Here is a 20,912-nt window from a genome sequence, read left to right on the forward strand (position 1 = left end):
AATCTAACCTCAGGTAGCTGTTGCAGGTTAATTCTAGGTTAATGTGGAGAACCTGGGATCATCCTTCATCTTCCTAGGCCAGTGGTTTTCAAACCTTAGTGAATACCAGGATCACCTGGAGGGCTTGTTAAAACAGAGATTCCTGGACCCCACTTTTGATTCAGTAAGTCTGAGACGGGCTCATTAATTTGCATTTTTAACAAGTTCCCAGGGACATATTTTGAGACTGCCCTAGGCTATTTCTGGGAGTTTCTGAGCCTGATATCTTAAATTTGGACTCTCCATCAGTGGTTAGGAATTCAGAGATCTAGTAGTAGCTATCTTTGAAGTTACTGGAGAAGTTATTAATGCAGACGAAATGTCTGTGGGCCTAGAGGCTCCTTTGTAGGATCACCTGACAACTCCAATTCCTTGAATTTTATTTCTTTTCCTCTTGACTACTATATCTTCACGCAGATTTTCCCAAGTTACGCTGGTTGGCAGGGGAGCCTGTTCTCTGGCACTCTCAGTCCCATCAGTAGGCAGGAAGGGACTTCAGTTGAAGGGTTCTTCCAGAGCCGTGCCTTAATATCTCGTCTGGGTTAGAGATGACTGGGTTTCTAGCTGCAGGAGCCTAGTGATAATGGCAAGGCATTTACCTGAGACCTCAGAAGGGCTGAGACGAGACATGCTTACCCTAGATTTGGGGGGATCTTCAGGATATGAGCTAGCTCTGGGAGCTGCAGGGCCCAGGTCCCCCAGGCAGAGGAACCACAGTTCTAAGAGTTGCTGGTAAGTGTAAAGCTAACTCAGAGAAGGCTTTTTGGTTTTTTTCCCTTAGCTGGTTTGGTGGGCAAGTTCAAATGAGGGATATGTGGGTTCATTCCCCTCATCGTGTTTTTTTTTTTGTTTGTTTGTTTTTTAAGTTTTAACTGAGTCTTAAGTTTTTTGTTTTTTGTTTTTTTGTTTGTTTGTTTTAAGATGTTGGGGGTAGGAGTTTATTAATTTATTTATTTTTGCTGTGTTGGGTCTTTGTTTCTGTGCGAGGGCTTTCTCTAGTTGTGGCAAACCGGGGCCACTCTTCATCGTGGTGCACAGGCCTCTCACTATCGCGGCCTCTCTTGTTGCGGAGCACAGGCTCCAGAAGCGCAGGCTCAGTAGTTGTGGCTCACAGGCCTAGTTGCTCCAGCATGTGAGATCCTCCCAGACCAGGGCTCGAACCCGTGTCCCCTGAATTAGCAGGCAGATTCTCAACCGCTGCGCCACCAGGGAAGCCACCCCCTCATAGTGGTTTGAACCCAGTTTGAATCTAGCCACTCACTAACTCCATTGCTAACTAGTTCTTGGAAAATTTCCTCATCTGTAAAATGAGGACAGCACCCCCATCCCTCAGAGTTACTATGAGGACTAATACAGTAACATATGTAAAGCACCTTGTTAGCTCAGTACTAGACACACAGCAGGACCCTCTTTATCTTCTGGGAGCGTGGGTCGGAGTGAAGCTGTGGCACATCATGCTGTGGGACCTTCAGCGGACTCATCACAAAGGATGTTTGATTTTCTCTGTATATAAGGGTACTGGCATTACTACCCCTGGAAAATGAGGCTAGGTAGCATTGGGGGCCTGCTGTCAAGTCACTCACAAGCATACACGTTCTCTAGAGAGGAGGTAAGACTGGAGCCTATAACAGCTGCCAGGATAAGAGCCTGAAAGAGTAGGAATGTAAGGTCAATTTGGAAGAATGAGAGTATAGGTTGGCATGACAAAACCGTGCTTTCATTTGTCATTCCCAGATACTCTAAAAGGTTAATACTACTTGTAGGTTCACTATATACATTATTCCAACAACTTGACTTATTTGCAGTTTAGTACCTACGTTTATATTCCAATTTTATGTTTTACTAGTCAGGAATCTTTTCCTGTTGTCTTAGGCATATCTCAGCCAGTGAAAATAATTTGCCCCCATGTCAGAAACTTACTCAAAGAATAAAATAACCAGAAGCCTGCTTTTAAAAGAGTCTGTAAAATGAAAACTTTGGATACAACAGAGTATTTGTGGTGTTTTTTTTTTTTAAATAAAAAGTCCTTTAAAAAAAAAAAAAAGGATAAAAACAAACTCCACTGGCAGAGGAAACAGTGAATCATTTCAGAATGGAATGTACAGAGTGCACTCCCATCCCCACACTCCTGCTGTCCTCTCTGAGGTCCTGCTACGTTTGTTGAAGACGCTTCATGGATGTGACTCTTCATTACAGTCTTCTGACTGTGCTCCCGGATCTCCCATACTTAGTGGAAGGGAAGATGGGTGGTGCTGTTCCCTAGGACTTCAAATGCTTCAAAGGAAGCATTTTCTCACTGAAATGATGTTAAAAATGGTGTTTGGGTTCCCTTAACTGTGAACTAGATAAATTACTGAGAGCTAGCCTGAAAAGCTAATAGCCATTTCAAGATTGTTTCTATGAGAAACACATTTGTAGGTCCAAAAATTGGCTAACGACCAACAAACATTTGAAACACAATCTGTTATAGATGGGAAATGACTGAATATTTTTGAAAAATTGATTTATACAACTTTTTTCAAGTGTGCAGTAAGCCACAGCATTTCTTGAGTCCCTGAACATGTTGCATTAACAAATGTAATATAGTACCTGTACTAACATATCACTGAAAGTTCAGACATAACTTGAGGGTTTGTCATACTATTTGCTCTACTTTTGTGTATGTTTGACATTTTTGTAATAAAAATAACATTTATTTGAAATTCTTTCAAATAAAAATACTGCATTTCATTAAAAAAAACCCTTTCAAACATAAATTTCAAAAATCCTCGGGATCAACCTAGGGCAAAATTGTGAGGCAATATAAGAACACCTAATAAGAAGTAAAAACTTGAATTTTGAATTGAATCCATAATATAGACAGCAAATCAGCTATCAAAATGTTGAAAACATTTGAAATAATGGACCTATTTTCAAGCCTCCAAATCTCCTATCAATGTTGTTTATAATTAAGAATCTTTCAAATGCCTAAGTAGAAATGAAAAAACATTGCAATTGATGTAAAAAAGGAAAATGAAATTCATCTTTCAGTATATTTATCTCTTTAAGATGTAGCTTGATAAAAGTCTACTAGACTTCCTAAAATATAATTTTATTAAATTCAAAGTTAAAACATTTACTCTTTAGATATCTACAGCCAACTAATAAATTTCGTATAACATCTTTCGTATCTTTTATAAACAAAATATTTTAAAAACCTACAATGTCATGATGTAAAAGAGAGCAATAATTATAATAGACAAAATAATAAATGAAATATGATATGCCTTCTGCTATGTACCTATGAGTTATACCAAATAATCATTACAACAGATGTCCTTAGAGAACAAAGGAGAATGAGAAAGTATAAAGGTAGAGGAAGGCATGGAAGATATTTTCTGTTATCATCTACTGTGTGGTCTTTCACTGCACTATTTTTTAAACAAAAAAAGGTTTCCGCCAGGGCAAGCCCCACTTCAAATGTCCCCTTACCCTCCTGACTAGAGAATAGTGTGTTTGTGTAGTATATGATTTCATCAGACAAGGCTGTGAACACATGTGATTTATTCAATGATCCTATTCTGCTTCCTTTTAAAGATAAAGAATGCATTTAAGTTGATTGTGTATGAGACTGTGGTCATTCCTTAGAAGGCTCCATTCAAACAGAGAATAACATTACCTTATTTTAAAACGTTAAGAGTGTAGCCATTTCTTTGGTCTTCATTTTGTTGCCAGGCAATATCAATTAATACTTTCATTTATTTTAAAAGAGAAAAATATAAAACACAAGTAATTACTTTGAAATTGTTTTAATTTTCTTTGTATAAGCAAAACAGCCCCGTAAAACATTCACTTTTCAAAAATCTTTATATATAAACAACAGTGTAGGATGGAAGAAACAACTAAAAACAACACAGCCACCCACACAACAGCTCCTAACCGTAGGCCCCATCAGGGTGCAGCTCTCATGAAAATAAACTGCTCACATTCCCAGAACCACAATCCCCAGGGAGGAATCTTGTCCTCTTTAACTTGCTGGGTGGTAGAGCCCAGAGGAATTACTCAAAGTATGAAAATCCCAAAGCATGGTCACCTAGGGGGAAATGAGGAGACAGATATGACTTGAGCATGATAATTATTTTCTTGTAGTAACAGTAAAGAAAACAACCTTAAGTGGTAAAGGCTGCATGAGTTCCAACTTCAACAGGTAGCTAACTGTGTATGTATTTTCCAGACACAGCATTTGTTAGCTAAGGCAGAACACACAATGTATACTTGCCACTGTCTTTCAAATAATATTCTCTAAAGTATTCACATTTATTGATTATAGATACATGTAAGTGGTATTTAAAATAATAAAACATAGTAAACACCAGACATACTGTTCTAGGTACTTCATACAGTTTTTTTCACTTAATCCTCACAGTAACCCTATGAGGTAAGAACAATTATTATTCATGTTTTACCAAAAAAAAAAATCTAAGTCATACAGAAATTTAATTATTTGACCAAGATCACATAACTAGAATGCAAAACTAGGTACCTTGTCTCCAGAGCTCTTGCTTTAAATTTAGCTCCAGTTCTGTCTCATGAAATTGGATGTTTAACCCCACTATCACAGAACTATTCTTCCAAGACTATAAATTCTGTTTCTTCTCTGTGAACTTCCACCTCTTCCAATGAAAATGAATAATTGTTCATCTTCTGCCTCCCAGTTCACCTTCTGGTTTCACCTGCTTCTATGTACAATCTGGACCCCTAGTCACTTCAACTATGCCCCAAACTCCTCCCCAGGCCTCTCCTACGCAGTCAAACCAAGGTGGTCGCCTGCACCGGCCGTCTCGGTTCCTACCGCTGCTTCCCAGCAGTGAAGCATTACTGCTGATCCAAGAAAAAGTCGTGCTGCCTGTTGGTAAGTGGGCCTCACTACTGATCAGCAGTCCTTTCACTGACACTGCACAGCATCCATAGCAGCTGTTCTAAACTTCTCCCAGGATTAAATCCCCAAATGCACCCGTCTAGCCCTTTGTAGATTATCTTACCACGGCTTTATTTAAAATTCATCCAAAGTAGGGTTGTCAAAATATAGGTTGCCTGGTGATATTTGAATTTCAAATAAATAAGGAAATATATTTTAGGATAAATGTGTCCCAAGTACTGCATTATAGAAATATTTAAATGGTATTTAAACTAATAAAAATAGCAAACTGTGTACCGAGAGCCTACCAAATATTGCATAGAACATACTTAATACTCAGAAGTTATTCACTGTTTACCTGAAGTTAAAATTTTACTGGGCATCCTGTATTTTAATTTGTTAAATCTAATTCAACCGAATCCCCTCTTTCCATTCCCAGAAGTACCCTTCCTTTTTTCAAAGGTTAATTCTCTGAACTATGGTATTGATCTTTCCTCCTTACTTCACTTTCTTCTTTATCCTACATATCCCTTCCTTTCTACTTTCAAGCATGCTCCGGTCATTCCTACCATGGTATTCATGGTCCCAATTCTCCATCCCTGTGTGAACTCATGCCCTTTGCCATGTCACTTTGCAGTTTCTCTAAAAGGTGAATTCTATTTCCCGCCCCCTTGAATCTGGGCTTGGTCACACAACCTGCTCTGTCCAATATGAGGCAGAAGGGCCAGTGTGTCAGTTTGGAGTCTAGGCCTCAAGAAGCCTTGTGTGTTTCTGCTTGCCCTCTTAAAACTCTTCTTCCAGGGCTTCCCTGGTGGCGCAGCGGTTGAGATTCTGCCTGCCGATGCAGGGGACACGGGTTCGTGCCCGGTCCGGGAAGATCCCACATGCCGCAGCGCGGCTGGGCCCGTGAGCCATGGCCGCTTAGCCTGCGCTCCGCAACGGGAGGGGCCGCAACAGTGAGAGGCCGCGTACCGCAAAAAAAAAAAAAAAAAGGAATCGTCTCCAGGCCCTCCTTAGATTACTGTATTAGCCTCCTGATTCCCTGGTTTGCAGTCTCTGCCTGCCTATCCCTCACTACCAAATCCTTCCTGTATAGCACTGCTAAATCAAGCCAATCATCATTTCCTGCTCAAAACTTTCTGACTCCCCAAAACATACTTGCCAACTCTAAACTCCTCAGTATTCAAACCCTTCCATAATCTGGTTCCAACCAACTTTTCTAGGCTTTCTTCCACTCCTTACATATACTGTCAACCAGTCTATACGAATAAAATTTCTTTAACTTAACCTTTTCTGCTCTTGTTGGTTTGGTTCCACTTTTTGGAATGCGTTTGCTGCATGTGTCTATCCTACCCTACCTCCAAAGTCTAGTTAAACACCTGTCAGTGTTCCTAATCTTTTTTGTGTGTGTGTGGTACGCGGGCCTCTCATTGTTGTGGCCTCTCCCGTTGTGGAGCACGGCTCCGGACGCGCAGGCTCAGCGGCCATGGCTCACGGGCCCAGCTGCTCCGCGGCATGTGGGATCTTCCCAGACCGGGGCATGAACCCGTGTCCCCTGCATCGGCAGGTGGACTCTCAACCACTGCGCCACCAGGGAAGCGCCTCCTAATCTTTTAATCCATGAATCACATCCTAGGTTCTTTTGGTCATGTCTTCTTGTACCCCATACCCCTTAATTCCAGGTTAAGGATTTTCTATTTGAAGATTTTAAAAATTAATGTCTTGTTTGTATAAATACTTCATAAGAGTTGAACACATACTATCTTAAACTATCATTATATACTTGTATTATTTGTTTTACCAGATTTTAAGAGCATTAAGGAGCTTTCTATTACTAATTAATTTTCTGTATTTCCCAGAAATTACTCTAGTGCCTTACACATAGTAGTGATGAGTATAATCTGTTGAACATATGAAAAAATGGATGTTTATAATATAGGGCTAGTGTTTGAAGTTGATCCCCTTTAGATAGCAGCCAGTGGCTGTGCCGGGAATTTCTGAACTGCTGGAATCGGGGTATAAATCTTGGTAGCTTGGAATTTGAAGGGGAGTCTAAACCAAAGATGATCAGGTTGTAGTCAAATGCCAGGAGGCCAGACACATGCATCAGGTAAAAAGATCCAAAGGTCAAACCTGAGATGAAATGTAGAGCAAAGGGTATGGAATCAGGCAAAGACAGTAGAAACAACAACAGTTTAAAACAGGTTGATGGGGATCTGGGATAGTGGACTTCATAGCACTTACCAAATCAAAATGAGTGGTTTGTTGGTAAAATGGAGTTGCCTAAGAATCAGAAGTTGGGCTGGCAGCTATTTATCATTTCTAGCAAAGAAACACATACATGGAAATAAATTTATAATAGCAAACACAGTAAAATATAAACAGGCCTGCTTTGAGGGGCAGATTTAATCTGAGCTCCATTTTCTTGCTTCTGCCCTATCATCTTAATTTATTTCACACCTTTGCACAAGTTCACATCCAAGTTCTAATGTATTTTTTGATTCCTTTATATTATGGCTAAAGAAAAACATATTTTAAGAGATATAGTATCACAGTACTCAATACCAAATAGAAAAATTCAGAAAAAAATTTTTGCTATAGTTTTTAGACTTTTAATCTACCAATCAGTAAAGCTACAATAAGAAAACTGTACCTAATAATCACTGATTTTCCTGCACTGACTGTTCATGGACTGGAAAATTCCAAGAATATTTCACAAAGGTTTAAAAAAATTTTTTTAATGTAAATCAAAAAACAATCCTAATTATAAGAAATGCATATTTTATTATTGAGAGCTCTGAAGAATTTAATTCCTACAACCTACCTTGCCCTATAAACCATTTGTTTTGTTTGCCTGTCAATCTGTGAGGTTGGGGTTAGAAGCAAAAATGCACAGTGTTTCCTTGTACTAATTAGCAGCAAGCATTGTGGCAAAAACTAACGTCCACATGAAAAGCACAGCAAAATTCACTTTAAATCCTACTGTAAATATGCAAAAGTCCTCTGCATTTATTTTTATTGTAAGTTTTATTTTGAAATAAATGCTGAATAAAGTATACTTTTAAAACCTGTATTATTCTTCCTGATATTACTGAGAGAAGGATAAACTCCCATATTAATTTCTTTAAAATTTAATATTTGGCAAGCAACATAGAAGAGTAGGAAGATCACTTACCAAGGAGCTACATTACCTGGGTCCCACTTACACTTGGGGTCTTAGGCAAGTTATTTATTCTAAGTCTCAATTTCCTCATCATAAAATCTAAAGACTTGGGCTTCCCTGGTGGCGCAGTGGTTGAGAGTCTGCCTGCCGATGCAGGGGACACGTGTTCGTGCCCCGGTCCGGGAAGATCCCACATGCCGCGGAGCGGCTGGGCCCGTGAGCCATGGCCGCTGAGCTTGTGTGTCTGGAGCCTGTGCTCCACAACAGGAGAGGCTACAACAGTGAGAGGCCCGCGTACCGCAAAAAAAAAAAAAAAAAAAAAATCTAAAGACTTGAATTAGTTCAGTGGTTCTTGCAAGGAAGATGAATTGGAACTGCCTGTGGACATTTCTGACTTGGTAGATGTGAGAAGGGAGGGCCTGGGTAACTGTGACTTTATAATATTTCATAAGTGATTCTGATGCATATTACTGGCTAAGAACCAATGGTCTAAATAATTTCTTGGGTCCTTTGCGATTATAAAACTCCACTTTTTACATCCAATCAATGGACTTTTAACAGCTCCTAGCTTTCATCATTATTCTCTTCTTAATGAATAAGTGTATTTTAGGAAAGAGAGAAGCTGTAATTATTATTATTAATAATAATTTATTCTAAATTATGAATAGCTTACAGTTACTGAGTGCTTACCAGTTCTAAGGTATTAACTCATTTAAAATATGTAACTTAATCCTCACAATCACACTGTGAGGTAGGAACTAGTATTATCTGTATATTACAGATGGGAGAACTGAGGTACAGAAAGTAATTTGCCCAAAATCACAGAGCAGGTAACTAGGGAAATTGGGCCGGAGAGCCTAAACTCTTAACCAGTATGCTACGCTGCCATTCAATAAATGAACTATACGTAAAAACATACCCATCCCTGTTCCCCATACACATAGCACTCCCTTCCCTGCTACTTTTGGGAGGAAAAGGGTGTGTTTTTAGAAATTTGTGGGATCAGAAATGATGGAAAGGGGAAGCTGGGAAAGGCAAGAATGAAATGACTTAAGTGAGCTGAGCCTAAGACCCCTGTCCTGAGTGACAACAACTAGAGACAACTTGGATTCACAAAGGCCTCTAAAAACGTTAATTACGTGTAGGAATGATTTCCCTTCCATTATCATTTCATTCCATAATGTTTAAGACATGTTCTTTTTGACTGATCAAATATTAATTTTAAAAACATTAGAAATTTACCTTATTGGATGGACTAGACCCAAAACCATAAAGTAAAACAGGAAAGTAAGTACAAAAGCCGAGTTAGAGAGTCAGAGAGAGGGTAATAATTGAAATGATCCAGCCTAATACTAATTTTTGGTATACAAAGAATTTATAACACTATACCTTGGCTTATGAAGTATGAGGTTCAGATGGTAGAGACTAATACATTATAAGGATAACCTTCTCTTCCCAACAGTATAGATAAAGAATAATCTAGCCGAGGTTGGTGGTCCTGAATTACAGTGTTAAATGCCAATCTGCATAGCAGTGATTTTTTCTGTCTGGGTGCACTCAGCAATCTGGGAGCAGACACCCAGTTAGAGCTGTTGTTTTGTCAGGTAAGTGATATCAGGGCAACAGGGTAAAGGAGATGTGGTTCCTGGCAAGAGAGTGGTAATTTAAAATAGAACGCAGCAGGAGATGAAAGAAGTGAAGGCAGGAGAAGGCTGATAGGGAGAAAGAAGAGAAGTCTATGGACTGGAGGTCCCAAGTCAGAGAAACCTGAGAAGGGTGACAGGCTGCAGCGGAGTGAGGAAGAGTACTGGAAATGAGATGTTAGGGAACTGACAATGGCTGTACTGGGAGTAACTGACTGACAGAGCTAGGATGAAAGTTCTGGCCACAGTCAAGTCTGCATTTATGAGGTTAGAGGTGAAACAGATTGGGTGTATGACAAATCCAGGATGTGGCAATAGAAGCGAGTGGGTGAAGATCACATCAAGGAACTCTGAGGCTGGTGCTGGGTGAGCTGTCTACTTGGGTGATGAATTCACTCAGGATGACGGGAGGAATGCAAGTAAAGAGGAAGCCGTAAGCCACGTGTCATAGTCATTAATAAATTAAGTCTTGCAAGGCTCGATAAGCTCAGTACAGGCGACTGGGTATTCGAAAAAGGTATCCTTCCCCCTTATCTATGAGTTTTCTTAAGACTAATCTTTGCTCTACTTTTTAGATTTGGCAAGAACCTCTGCTTCACAGTTTCATCTTAAGGAGAGGTCTTCTCTGCTAAAGTCGAATGGAAAATGAAATTACCTGCTAATTCAGGCAAGAAAAATCTCAGCTCCCTACTCTCATAAATTTGTGAAAATAAATGTTTTAAAAACAAATTACAACTCAGTTGCCCTAGTTCTGGTTTGAAAACATCTGGTGAGACCACTGGGTACAGCTTCCCACTACCCTTTTTTTTTTCTTTAGGTATAAAAACACACATACAAAGGTTTCTTATAAACTTGAAAGAACAGGGTGGCATGCTATTTACTGACAGGCTGACCTTTACACAAAGAACCCCAACCTTCAACAAGCTGAAATTACTGTTACTGATGCCTTCAGAATATTGTTTTCTTCAGAAAGCATCGTTTTTTTTTTTTTTTTTGAAAGCATTATGTTTTGTCCAAGTCATACAGAAGTGGCTATATTATGGACACCATTTGGTCACCAAATGGTGCAAGGCAGAGGGCAGGGGAAAATTATTTCTGCAGTACCAACTATAAGTCTGATACTGTGCAAGGAAAAATAGGAAATGTCAAATATGATTCCTAATGTCAAGAAACTTACAATTTACTTGTCAGTTACATAATACTTTAGCCCAGAGCTATGTCTTACATTTTTTTGAATCACTCACAGCATCTAACACAGGACTTTACAGGTATCAACAAGAAGTTAATAAAAAGTTAAAACAGCAATACAAAATGTTTAGAATTAAGTAATAAAATACATGTTTAATATAAATGACCAAGAGAAGAGGTAACAGTTGAGCTTGTGTCATTGCAATCCTTGAAAAATCTTGCTCCTATTCTAATTTTATATTTTTACTTTGAACATGTACTGACACAGGAAGGTCCCTATTCCTACTCATTGAAATCTTCAGGGAAGAAAAGAGCCAGGTCAGCTTTCCTTAGAGGAAGGAATTGGAGGTCAGGCTTATCCTGCAATAGGGCATCAAAAGTAACTGAGTCCTTACCCGCAACCTTTCTCAGATAGTCAAGGAAACCAGCCTTGAGCAATAGCTCTTTTAAGCATGCAAAACTATAGGTCAACCTGTTATTGAAACCCTTTCCCTCTTGGGTTCTTTGATTTTACATTATATTGTTATCCTTCCATTCACTTATCAAAAAATTATTGAGCACCTACTATATACCAGTGATGTGTTCCTATTATTTCTGATTCCTTCACTACCTCTTCATTTTCTACCCTGCCACTCACACTTTCTCAGTCCTCAGGTCTATTCTTTTATATCTATCTATCTATCTACCTACCTATCTAGTCCTTCAGAAAGTGTACCAGTTCTCTGAGGTTCCCAGCCTTTAGGCTGATATCTCCCAACTTACATATCCAACACACAAGATGGAAGGTTTTTTTTTTTTATACAAACTATTCACCTTTTGTTTTTAATTTTTTATTGGAGTATAGTTGCTTTACAATGTTGTCTTAGTTTCTACTGCACAGCAAAGTGAATCAGCTGTACATATACATATATCCCCTTTTTTGGATTTCCTTCCCATTTAGGTCACAAGGTGGAAGGTCTTAAACATCCTGCTACTGCTACACCTCAGTGATCATTCCTTCTAAGTCTTTCCTGCTGGCATCTCTTCCTCTAGGGAAGTACTAGGTTCTGAAACTTTTTTAACACTCTTTGTCTTTTCACTCTGTACTGTATCCTTACACAATTTCATCTCCCTCTCCGTCAATCGCCAAGTTTAAGAATGAATTTATTTCTATTCTCGCTCTTTCCATGCTTTAGGTCTTCATCAAGCCTGTTGCCCTTTTATCCGGTAACTCCTCTTCCTCTTTAAATATTAGCTTAAAGTCATATTCTTCAAGAAAGTCTTTATTCTTCTCTCTAGGCTAAGTTGGACAGCTCTGCCATGTGACTTTATGTCACTCTGTCCTTTTCTTTTGAAGTATTTGTCATCTCAAATGATCTGTTTAATGGCTGTCTTGTCCACTAGACCAGGGGTCAGTAAACAATAGTCCATGGATCAAACCCAGTCCCCCCCGCCTGTTTTTTAAATAAAGTTTTATTGGAACCCAGACACTCTTTCCTATATGTATTGTTGATGATTGCTTTTGTGTTTCAATGGCAAAGTTGAGTAGTTGTGAGAGAGACCATATGGCCTGATAAGCCTACAATTTATCTGTCCCTTTACAGGAAATGTTTGCCAAACCCTGCACTAGACTATTAGCATGAAGGCTGAAATCATGCCTGTCATTCTCACTTCTATGTTCCCAGCACTGGATTATTGCAACCACAGGTAAGTGCTCTGGAAAAAAAGAAACACAGTACAATTAGAGTGTGTAACAGAGAACCATAATCAAATATATAGCTTGGGAAGGCTTCCCTGAGGAAGTGACCTTTGACCTGAAAGTTATTTTTTATTTATTTTTTAAAGATCTCTCTTTAAAAAAAAAATTAATTAATTATTTTATTTTTGGCTGCGTCGGGCCTTTGTGGCATGCGGGATCTTTCTTCATTGCGGCATGCAGGATCTTTCTGCTGCGGCGCATGGGCTTCTCTCTAGCTGTGGCACCTGGGCTCCAGAGCACGTGGGATCTCTAGTTGAGGTGCGTGGGCTCAGTAGTTGTGGTGCATGGGCTTAGTTTCCCCGAGGCATGTGGGATCTTAGTTCCCCAACCAGGGATCAAGCCCATGTTCCCTGCATTGGAAGGCAGATTCTTTACCACTGGACCACCAGGAAAGTCCCGACTTGAAATTTAAAGAATGAACTAACTGTGCAAAAAGAGGTGGAGAGAGGAAGAGCAAACCAGGCAGAAAGAATATCACATACAATTCTCTCTTCTTTGGAGAGAAAGAACATGGCATGTACTTGAAACTGATGTTCTTGTCAAATAATGAACAATAAAGTAAATTCCTTCAAAGTTAAGAGTAGGATCCAAAATGGAGCTAATCAGTGGGGTATTTATAACAGTGTAAAATTTGAAACATTCTGTTATTGGCCGACAGTAGGAAAATGGAAAACTGTTGTATGTCCATGGCACAGCATATTATGTATCCATTAGAATAATTTATACGAAAAATTCTAATTTGCATGAGAAATGTTTCTGCTACAATGTAAAGTGAAAAAAACCAGGGGATTATTTCCACTGTGTAATATATTTATAGAAAAATTTTCTAGGAAAAAACGGGCTAAAATGTTAATCATGACTGCCTTTGGGTGGGATTGAGTGTCCTATATTTTCTTTATGGTTTTCCATAATTTCTTTCCTATGCATTTCAAACCTTTAAGATTGGAAAAATACATTTTATTGAGAAAATAAGGAAATATAAGTGTTGGTCTGTGACCTACACATCTGACAGTAAATAGTCTTTCCTGGTCCCTGGAGGGATGTAAAATTAGGATCAAAACCCAGGGGAGCTCACTGTCAATAACAAAAATTATTAGTGGACGTTTTCCTGGAATGTGATTTAAGCTGTGAATATGTAAGTGCAGTGGGGACTTTGGGGCCAGGGAAAACCAGCCTGAGATATGCTGCTCTACAGACACACTGCTTCTGAGATTTTGAATCTTGATTATTTAAACTGAGAACTTAATCTAATCTTACTCTATGTGTGTTTGGTTTCTTCCTGCCTAGTCATGATCCATCAGAAATACCCCAATTAACAGTTCTGGACATGTAATTTAAATGAGGGTCCTGGAAAGCTCAATCATCAATTCTAATATTACTCTATTCTGAAAGCTTCTTTTTTGTTTCTCAAACATCATCTTTAATTTATAGGCTCAATGGTCTCTCCCTTAAAACTATTACTGCTAATTTATGGAAGTGGAAGAGTTGAGAGTTGTTTTTTCAAAGTGTTGCTTCTCCCTGTAACTGAGTAGATTAATTGGTTAAAAAGATAAGAACAGAGAGAAATTCAGCTCTCACCACAATGATTAATTTGACTTTCCTTTAGTTTCTTTTAAAAAGAGACATAAAACCCCATTCTTTTAGTCAAAAAATATTTTATCATTCAGGCAATACATATTTATGTGTCTACCTTATACCCAGACAGCTGCTATGAATAAATTGGGGAAAACCTGCATGAAGTCTTTTGAGAGTGAGGAGAGCTGATGGCAATTGCCTCCAGAGTTTGCCATACTTAATTAGGTCTTCCAAATCCCTTCTGGGAGGAAATGAGTTTCTTTACCATCATGGTTTCATAGAGGCCAGACACTGTATGAAGGATTGGGTAAAAATTTCCCTTAGAAAAGATCAACTACCATTTATATGCATGTGACACCTAAAACCCACTGATCCCCTTAAAACTTTCATCCCAAATGTTTGTTTCATCACCAAGGTAGGTGGTATTATTTTTCCGACAATGGAAAAAAGGTCACCATAATTCTGCTCTCCCAGGTATGAGAATTTTGAAATCTTTTTAACTCAACTCTGTATTTTGCTCTGCTTGAGAATCCATAGCAAAAATTGCACATGACCTTTCCAGGATCTGCAATGATCATGGTTCCTAGCTGCAGACAGTGGAGTCAACTAAAGGAGTTCAGTAGAGAGAAGTAACTCCTCTTAGGGGGGCACTTAGAAATGTATGAGGGCATTTTTATCACAGTGGCATGTAGTGCCCAGGGGCCAGGGATGTTAAATATCCTGCACAATAAAGAATTGTTTCATCCAAAATATCAGGAGAAGCCCCCTTGAGAAACACTGAGCTCAGGGTCAACTTCATGGGCATGCAAACTGTGCAGTCATACAGGGCCCACTGCTTGCTTTAATGGTCTGCAGTTACCATTCTGAAAATCTTAATACTTTTATGTTTGAATGTCTGTTTTATAAAAGAAGTGGTACAATGGATCATACCTGCAAGCAGAGGAGGCAATCTGTTTGTCTTCTTGCTTACTACCCAGTTTGCACACAGTCTGCATAATGCCTCACAAGCACAGGATGCTGGTGAACCTAAGCATACAGGAACTCTGGGAGTTACAAAGTGACTACAAGGCAAACATGTTATATCTATGACTGATTTAGTGGAGGCGCTGACAGTTCCAAGAGGTTATGCTTTCCATTTCAACCAGAACTTGCTTCAGGTGCAGAAAGAAGGTAATGGCATCCTAAGAAATACAAGTGACCAAAGAACTCTATCGTAGCCTTACTTGTGTGTGTTACTTCCCTGTATGACCATTTACACTGAAAATGATGACATAGAAGGAAGGGGAAAGGCAGGGCAACCCATAGTTCCTTTCTCTTCAGTCCTTCCTTGCTCAGGTTGGTAGGATACGTGCATATCAAGAAGGGAAAGAAAAACAGCTGAGTTAGTTTTATGCTGCATTTACACTGTTCTGATAAGCAAAAATACATCCTCGTGGCATGTACAAACTACGAAATATGAATTGTGTCATTCTGGTGATTCCATGTATGAGTTAAATGCTCTTATATTTGCGTTTATAAATGGCACTGCACAATATAAAGAGAAATGGTAAAATTCATTCTAATAATTTAAAATTCTAATTTTTCTTAGAATGACATTAAAAAGCAAATTAAAAAACAGCATGACAAGTTGAGGGAGAGATGACGGAAGAAAGAAAAAGCTTTGTATTTTAGTACATATAATGCCACTTTTTCCCTGCTTTTTGAACAGGGGCCTTACATTTTTCATTTTGCTCTGGGCTCAACAAATTGTGTAGCTGACTGTGACTGAGCTAGTTTAAGCAGAAAGGGATTAAAGGATAGTATTTAGCTCATAGATCTCTGAGAGGACCAGAGAACCAGGCTTGGATAATACATGGCTAGAAACAACATCCAGGAAAAACCAAACCGGGAAGAACACTCATCCCACATCACGTCCGCTATTTAGCAGAAAGCCATCCTAGCACCACTTGCCAGTCAGCACCTATGACTCTCAAAATGGATGCCAGAACTCCTCCCCAGCTACCCAGAAGAACCAGACACCTCCACCACGGTGTTTGCCAGAAAATCCCATCTCCCTGAGTGCAACTGAGGCATCACGTTGCTCATTTTCAGATCTGCGTCTTGAATGGGTGCATCTGATTGCTGGAAACTAGGTTACATGTAGTGAAACATTGAAGCCAACATATAATTGTTAGCATCTTCTCCAACTAACTCCCCATTCAGTGAAGTCCCTTTGGTAGCTCGGGAGTATTCACACCATGAAAATGGGTCAGTGCTACAAATCAGGGTCTTTCCCCTCCTCCAGCCATTGTTAATGATTTACTAGCACACCACTCACCCATGCCAGTACTCTAGTATTTTTTAATTTTCTAGCTTCTAAAGTACAGAAAAGCAAGCTAGAAGGGGGTTGGATAAGTGTTGAATAAGCCATCTTATAATATCTGCCAAAAAATTATGGTATCCATTGCCTTGTTCTAGATTATAAATTGCTAACAGACATTGAACAGTATTGGTACAGAAGGCTGAGCAGGCTTTTACTAAAGGCATGACATGATGAGTATAGGTTAGTGAACTAGAAGAGATGATAAAATGTCACTTGATATGACTGAAATATATTTCTATGATGCGGGACTATAAACTCTCTAAGGGCAGGAACCATGTCTGTTTTGTTTCTCGCTCTATCTCAAATCACCTGGCAAATAGTCACTCAACATTAACAGCAATAACAAAAAGAGATGCTTTAAGTTTGTCAGTATAGAGTTCAATTTTGGCATTTCTCATATTGTATGTAGATAACAGTTCCAAATGATTTTACTGTTTTCAGATGAGTTAAATTTCTGGATGTCAAAGTTTATTATGATACTTTCACATACATTATCTCATTTGATTAAGCCTTACAATATCCCTGAAAAGTTAAAACAGGAATTACTCTCCATTTCATAGATGAGAAAAAAAAACCCCAAAATACAGTTATCTTTCCAAACTCATTTACCTAGTAACTGATGGTTTAATTTTTCATTCTCTGACTCAAAATTCCAGAGCCCTTTCTTACCTCAGGAGAATATAATTATCAAACACATTTGATAATGATTAATTAGGGGAGTATTGTCAGGTTTTCAATTTGAACATTAACTTAAATTTGATTACATGCAATGGACACAATATCCTAATTTCATGCTGCAAATGTTTTTCTTCAAGAGTGAACATTCTTTCCTTGGAGTTCTAGAAGGATTTGAATGATGGTTGCAACTGCCTTTTCTTAAAGTAAATGAGCTGATTCAAGAGGTAGGAGGAAAGAAACCCTTTTCTAGAAATAGCTAATCTGTGAATCTCATACTTTTACCTTTTTCTAGTTAGGAATAATATAATTTAAATATTATGGATGTACTTGATTATAATATAGTACAGGGATTCTCGATTTTATATTACTTAAGAATCATGACAGTGGTGGGTGGTCCAGGCCCCATCCCCCAAAAATGTGATTTAGTAAGTGCCAAAATATTAAATTTTAAAGAACACACTACTGCCATGAAATACTGTGAGAATCACTGGTACTGTGCATCTGATATTCAGCTTGTACAAAATATTTTACCAGAAAACGCATTTAGTATGGTAGTCCTATTTTTAAGTCACTTCTATACCTTTCTAAAACTAAAATCAACTTAGATTTTGCCTCTTAAAATATTAGGTAAGGTCCTGTATAGTAGTAGAAATCTTGCCACCTATGTTTACAATCATGCTCTCAGGTTGAAAACTGCAGGCTAATTTGTGGTGGTCATCAGTCTCGAATCCCTCGGAACATAAACTCTTATTAGCATTATATGTTATGGGATTTATAGACAGCTTACCAGTGATCTGGCCCTCTGGGCCTTTTGATTTTCCTACTTTAAGAACCACAATTGTTCCAAATGAGGATCTCTCACACCACTTCAAATATACGGCAACCTACTAACCATTAAAATAACACCTGTATCATACACGTGTGAAAGAATGATCTCTAATTTGAGTAGATTGAAAATGACGGTCAAAAGTCCTAATTCTGTGGCATATTTCAAACTTGAAACCACGGTTTCTGCCTTCTACTGCTTCAATCTTTTTGATGGGAAGAAACCCTCATGGATTTTTAAGTGAAACTCTCGTTGCACGGATGAGCAAACTGAGGCCCGACCAAATTATTTGTCCAAGGTCACGCCCAATATTAGTGACCAAGTCGGACAAAAACCCAACGGTTCCAATATAATGGCCAAGCCAGCTGCATGTTACTACCCTTTTTGCTCTCCGTTTCACAACTGCACCCCTATTCCCCCCTTCCCCCCTCTTTTGGATAAAGTTGTTTTGTCTAACGGTCCTTCCCCACCTCCTTTTGCTTTTATGCCTTAGGATAGTAAAACCTTACACACACTGTTAATGAATAACACTGGGAGTCCATATCTGACGTGGTGACTTTCTTGGGCCTTCTTCTTCGGCCGAAAATTTCGCCGAAAGGCTCTTAATCCTACGTTCCACAGGGAAGGGAGGAGAGGAAGGGGAGGAGGGAGGTCACTGGGAACTGACAAGTCCTTACATGTCCAGGCGCGCGCCCGGGACGCAGCCTGTGGGCCCTAAGAGGAAACCAAGGAAGGACATACTAGGGCGAGAGGGGAGGAAAGGGGCGGGAGAAAGACACCACGGTGGGAAATCCCTGTGCACAGCATCTGCCAAGCCTTGGCAAACCTAAGCACAGCTGAGCGTGAATAAAACTCATTAAGCGGCCGGGCGCAGACACTGCGGAACAGCCGCTGAAAAGGGGGCGCGGCGGCTCGCGCCGCATGTGGGGGAACTAACGGCGGGGCGGCCCTTTTATAGGCCGAAGCCCGCGCTCGCGCGCCCCCGCCCCTCGCACCGCCCCTGGGCCACGCGCGAGGCCGCGGCGTTACCTGAGAAGGGCCGGCTGCGTCCGCCGCCCCCCCTCCCGCGAGGCTGCGGCGGCACGAGGGCTGCGCCTCGCCTCCCCGCGGGCGGGTTTTCTTACCTTGTAAAAAGCCGTTTCCGCGGCTGCCCCCGCCTACTCTGCAGGATGTGAAATGGCGGTCGGCGAGGCGAGCGCGATCACCGCGGCTCCGGCCAATCCCGCCTAGCCACCAAAACGGCCCTGAACACTGGCGCCCCCCTCCCGCCAGGCCCTCCGAGCCCATCCATGACATCGGCGCTCCGCCGCCCCTTCCCTCCGCTGCCCCCCACCCAGGTGGCCGTGCCCACCGGCCGAGTCATCGATCCCCCGCGCCCGGCGCTGGCCGAGCTTTCCGGCACCCTCCGCTCTCGCTGCGTGCCCGGGGGCGGGGGAGAAAACACTTACTCGGCCCCCGCCTGGATGTCCCGCTGGGGCGCCGGCCCGCTTCCCTCCCTTTCCCGCCGCTTCCCCTCCCCCAACTACTCACAGCCCTCTGTTCGTCGCACACACAACCCCCCTTCTTCCCTCCCCCAGTGGTTGCGTCCGTGACATCATCATCATGGCAACAAGAGCTGCAGCCTGGGACGGAGGAGTCCGTGTGATTCCCGGCGGCGGCGGCGGCAGTGGCGGCAGCAGCAGCAGCAGCACCAGCACCGACGAAAGCGCGAGGGCTTCTTTTCTGTCGCCCCTCGCCGGGTGCTCCTGAGGAGGCGGCGGCAGCAGTGCCCCGCCCGCCGCCGCTGCTCGCCGAGTCTGAGTGTGAGGGGAGGGGGCCGAACCGCGGAGAGGAGGGGGCGCCGCCGCCACCGCGGCTGTGGGGCCGCCGCTGCGGAAGGAGCCGCCGCTGCTGCTGCCGCTGCCAGGTCTCTAGTGAAGAGGAGGTAGTGGCGGCGGCGGCGAACATGTTTTCAGTGAGGATAGTGACTGCCGACTACTACATGGCCAACCCGCTGCAGGGGCTGGATATCTGCCAATCCCCCCTCACCCAGGCCCCTGTCAAGAAGGTGCCGGTGGTGCGAGTCTTCGGAGCGACCCCGGCAGGTAAGCGGACGCGGGCGGGAGCGGCGGACGCCCGGGCAGCCCTCCCCGCCGCGCACTCGCGCGCACGCCGCCGGCCCTCTCCGCAGATCGCTGCCGCGTCTTCCCTCTCCTTGGCCCTCCTCGCCTTTCCTCCCGAGCCTGACGAGAGGCGCAAAAATGAGGGTCCGCGCGAGCGTTGCGCGCCGCCCCCCGCATCCCACCCCAGGCGGGGAGGCGGCGGGCGCCGAGTGTTTACACTGCGTGCGACGGTCGGGAGCCGGGTCCGCGCTCGGGGTCGCGGGCAGGCGGAGCGGGCACCGCTCTCGCCCCGGAGGATAGGTCAGGTGGTCGCGCCATGTCGTCCGTGAACGGGTGCGTGGGGCCCCACTCTGAGGTCGGTCGCTGGTGGGACCGCGGACACCCTCTGCGTCTCCCAAGTTCCCTTTGCTGGAAATGGCTTTCAGAGGAGTGGGGAAGTGTCAGCTCTGTTGTCAGTCGCTTCTCGTCGCCTCTCCTCACCAGCGCTCTCCTCTGCCCCTTCTGGAGATGCTGTGGGCTGAAGAGTGGTGCCTGGGGCCAGATAATCTTTCTTGTTGAAGTGACCATGTGGTTCTGCTGTGAGTGCAGGTCGTAACTCCTTAGAGTTTAAAGTAAAAGCCTCAGAGTCTGGGGGACAGGGCTGCGTCCCCAGGTGCATTGCTTTCAGGGAAATGTGTATCCACGGAAGTAGGAAATGCGTG

The 20,912-nt window shown here is 41.9% G+C and overlaps 1 protein-coding gene and 1 long non-coding RNA gene across 4 annotated transcripts in view; both read left to right on the top strand.

The window, feature by feature from the left end:
- Positions 1-10,404, top strand: part of LOC132500369 (uncharacterized) — a 54,879-nt gene extending 44,475 nt beyond the window's left edge. Inside the window, exon 4 of the long non-coding RNA XR_009534025.1 lies at positions 10,318-10,404. This is a non-coding gene — a long non-coding RNA (uncharacterized LOC132500369). The remainder of the gene's footprint in view (positions 1-10,317) is intronic.
- A 2,112-nt stretch (positions 10,405-12,516) lies between these two features.
- The window catches only part of REV3L (REV3 like, DNA directed polymerase zeta catalytic subunit), a 192,311-nt gene continuing 183,915 nt past the window's right edge, over positions 12,517-20,912 (top strand). For 2 of the 3 annotated variants that reach the window (XM_060115375.1, XM_060115377.1), the window contains exon 1: positions 19,714-20,193. In XM_060115375.1, coding sequence (XP_059971358.1) covers positions 20,055-20,193 — 139 coding nt within the window. In that variant the 5' untranslated portion in view covers positions 19,714-20,054. Of the gene's footprint in view, positions 12,617-19,713; positions 20,194-20,912 lie in introns of those variants that run through there. The other variant, XM_060115376.1, reaches the window with a different exon arrangement.

Source organism: Mesoplodon densirostris, chromosome 12 (genome assembly GCF_025265405.1).
Source record: "Mesoplodon densirostris isolate mMesDen1 chromosome 12, mMesDen1 primary haplotype, whole genome shotgun sequence".
In the NCBI taxonomy this organism is placed as follows: domain Eukaryota; kingdom Metazoa; phylum Chordata; class Mammalia; order Artiodactyla; family Ziphiidae; genus Mesoplodon; species Mesoplodon densirostris.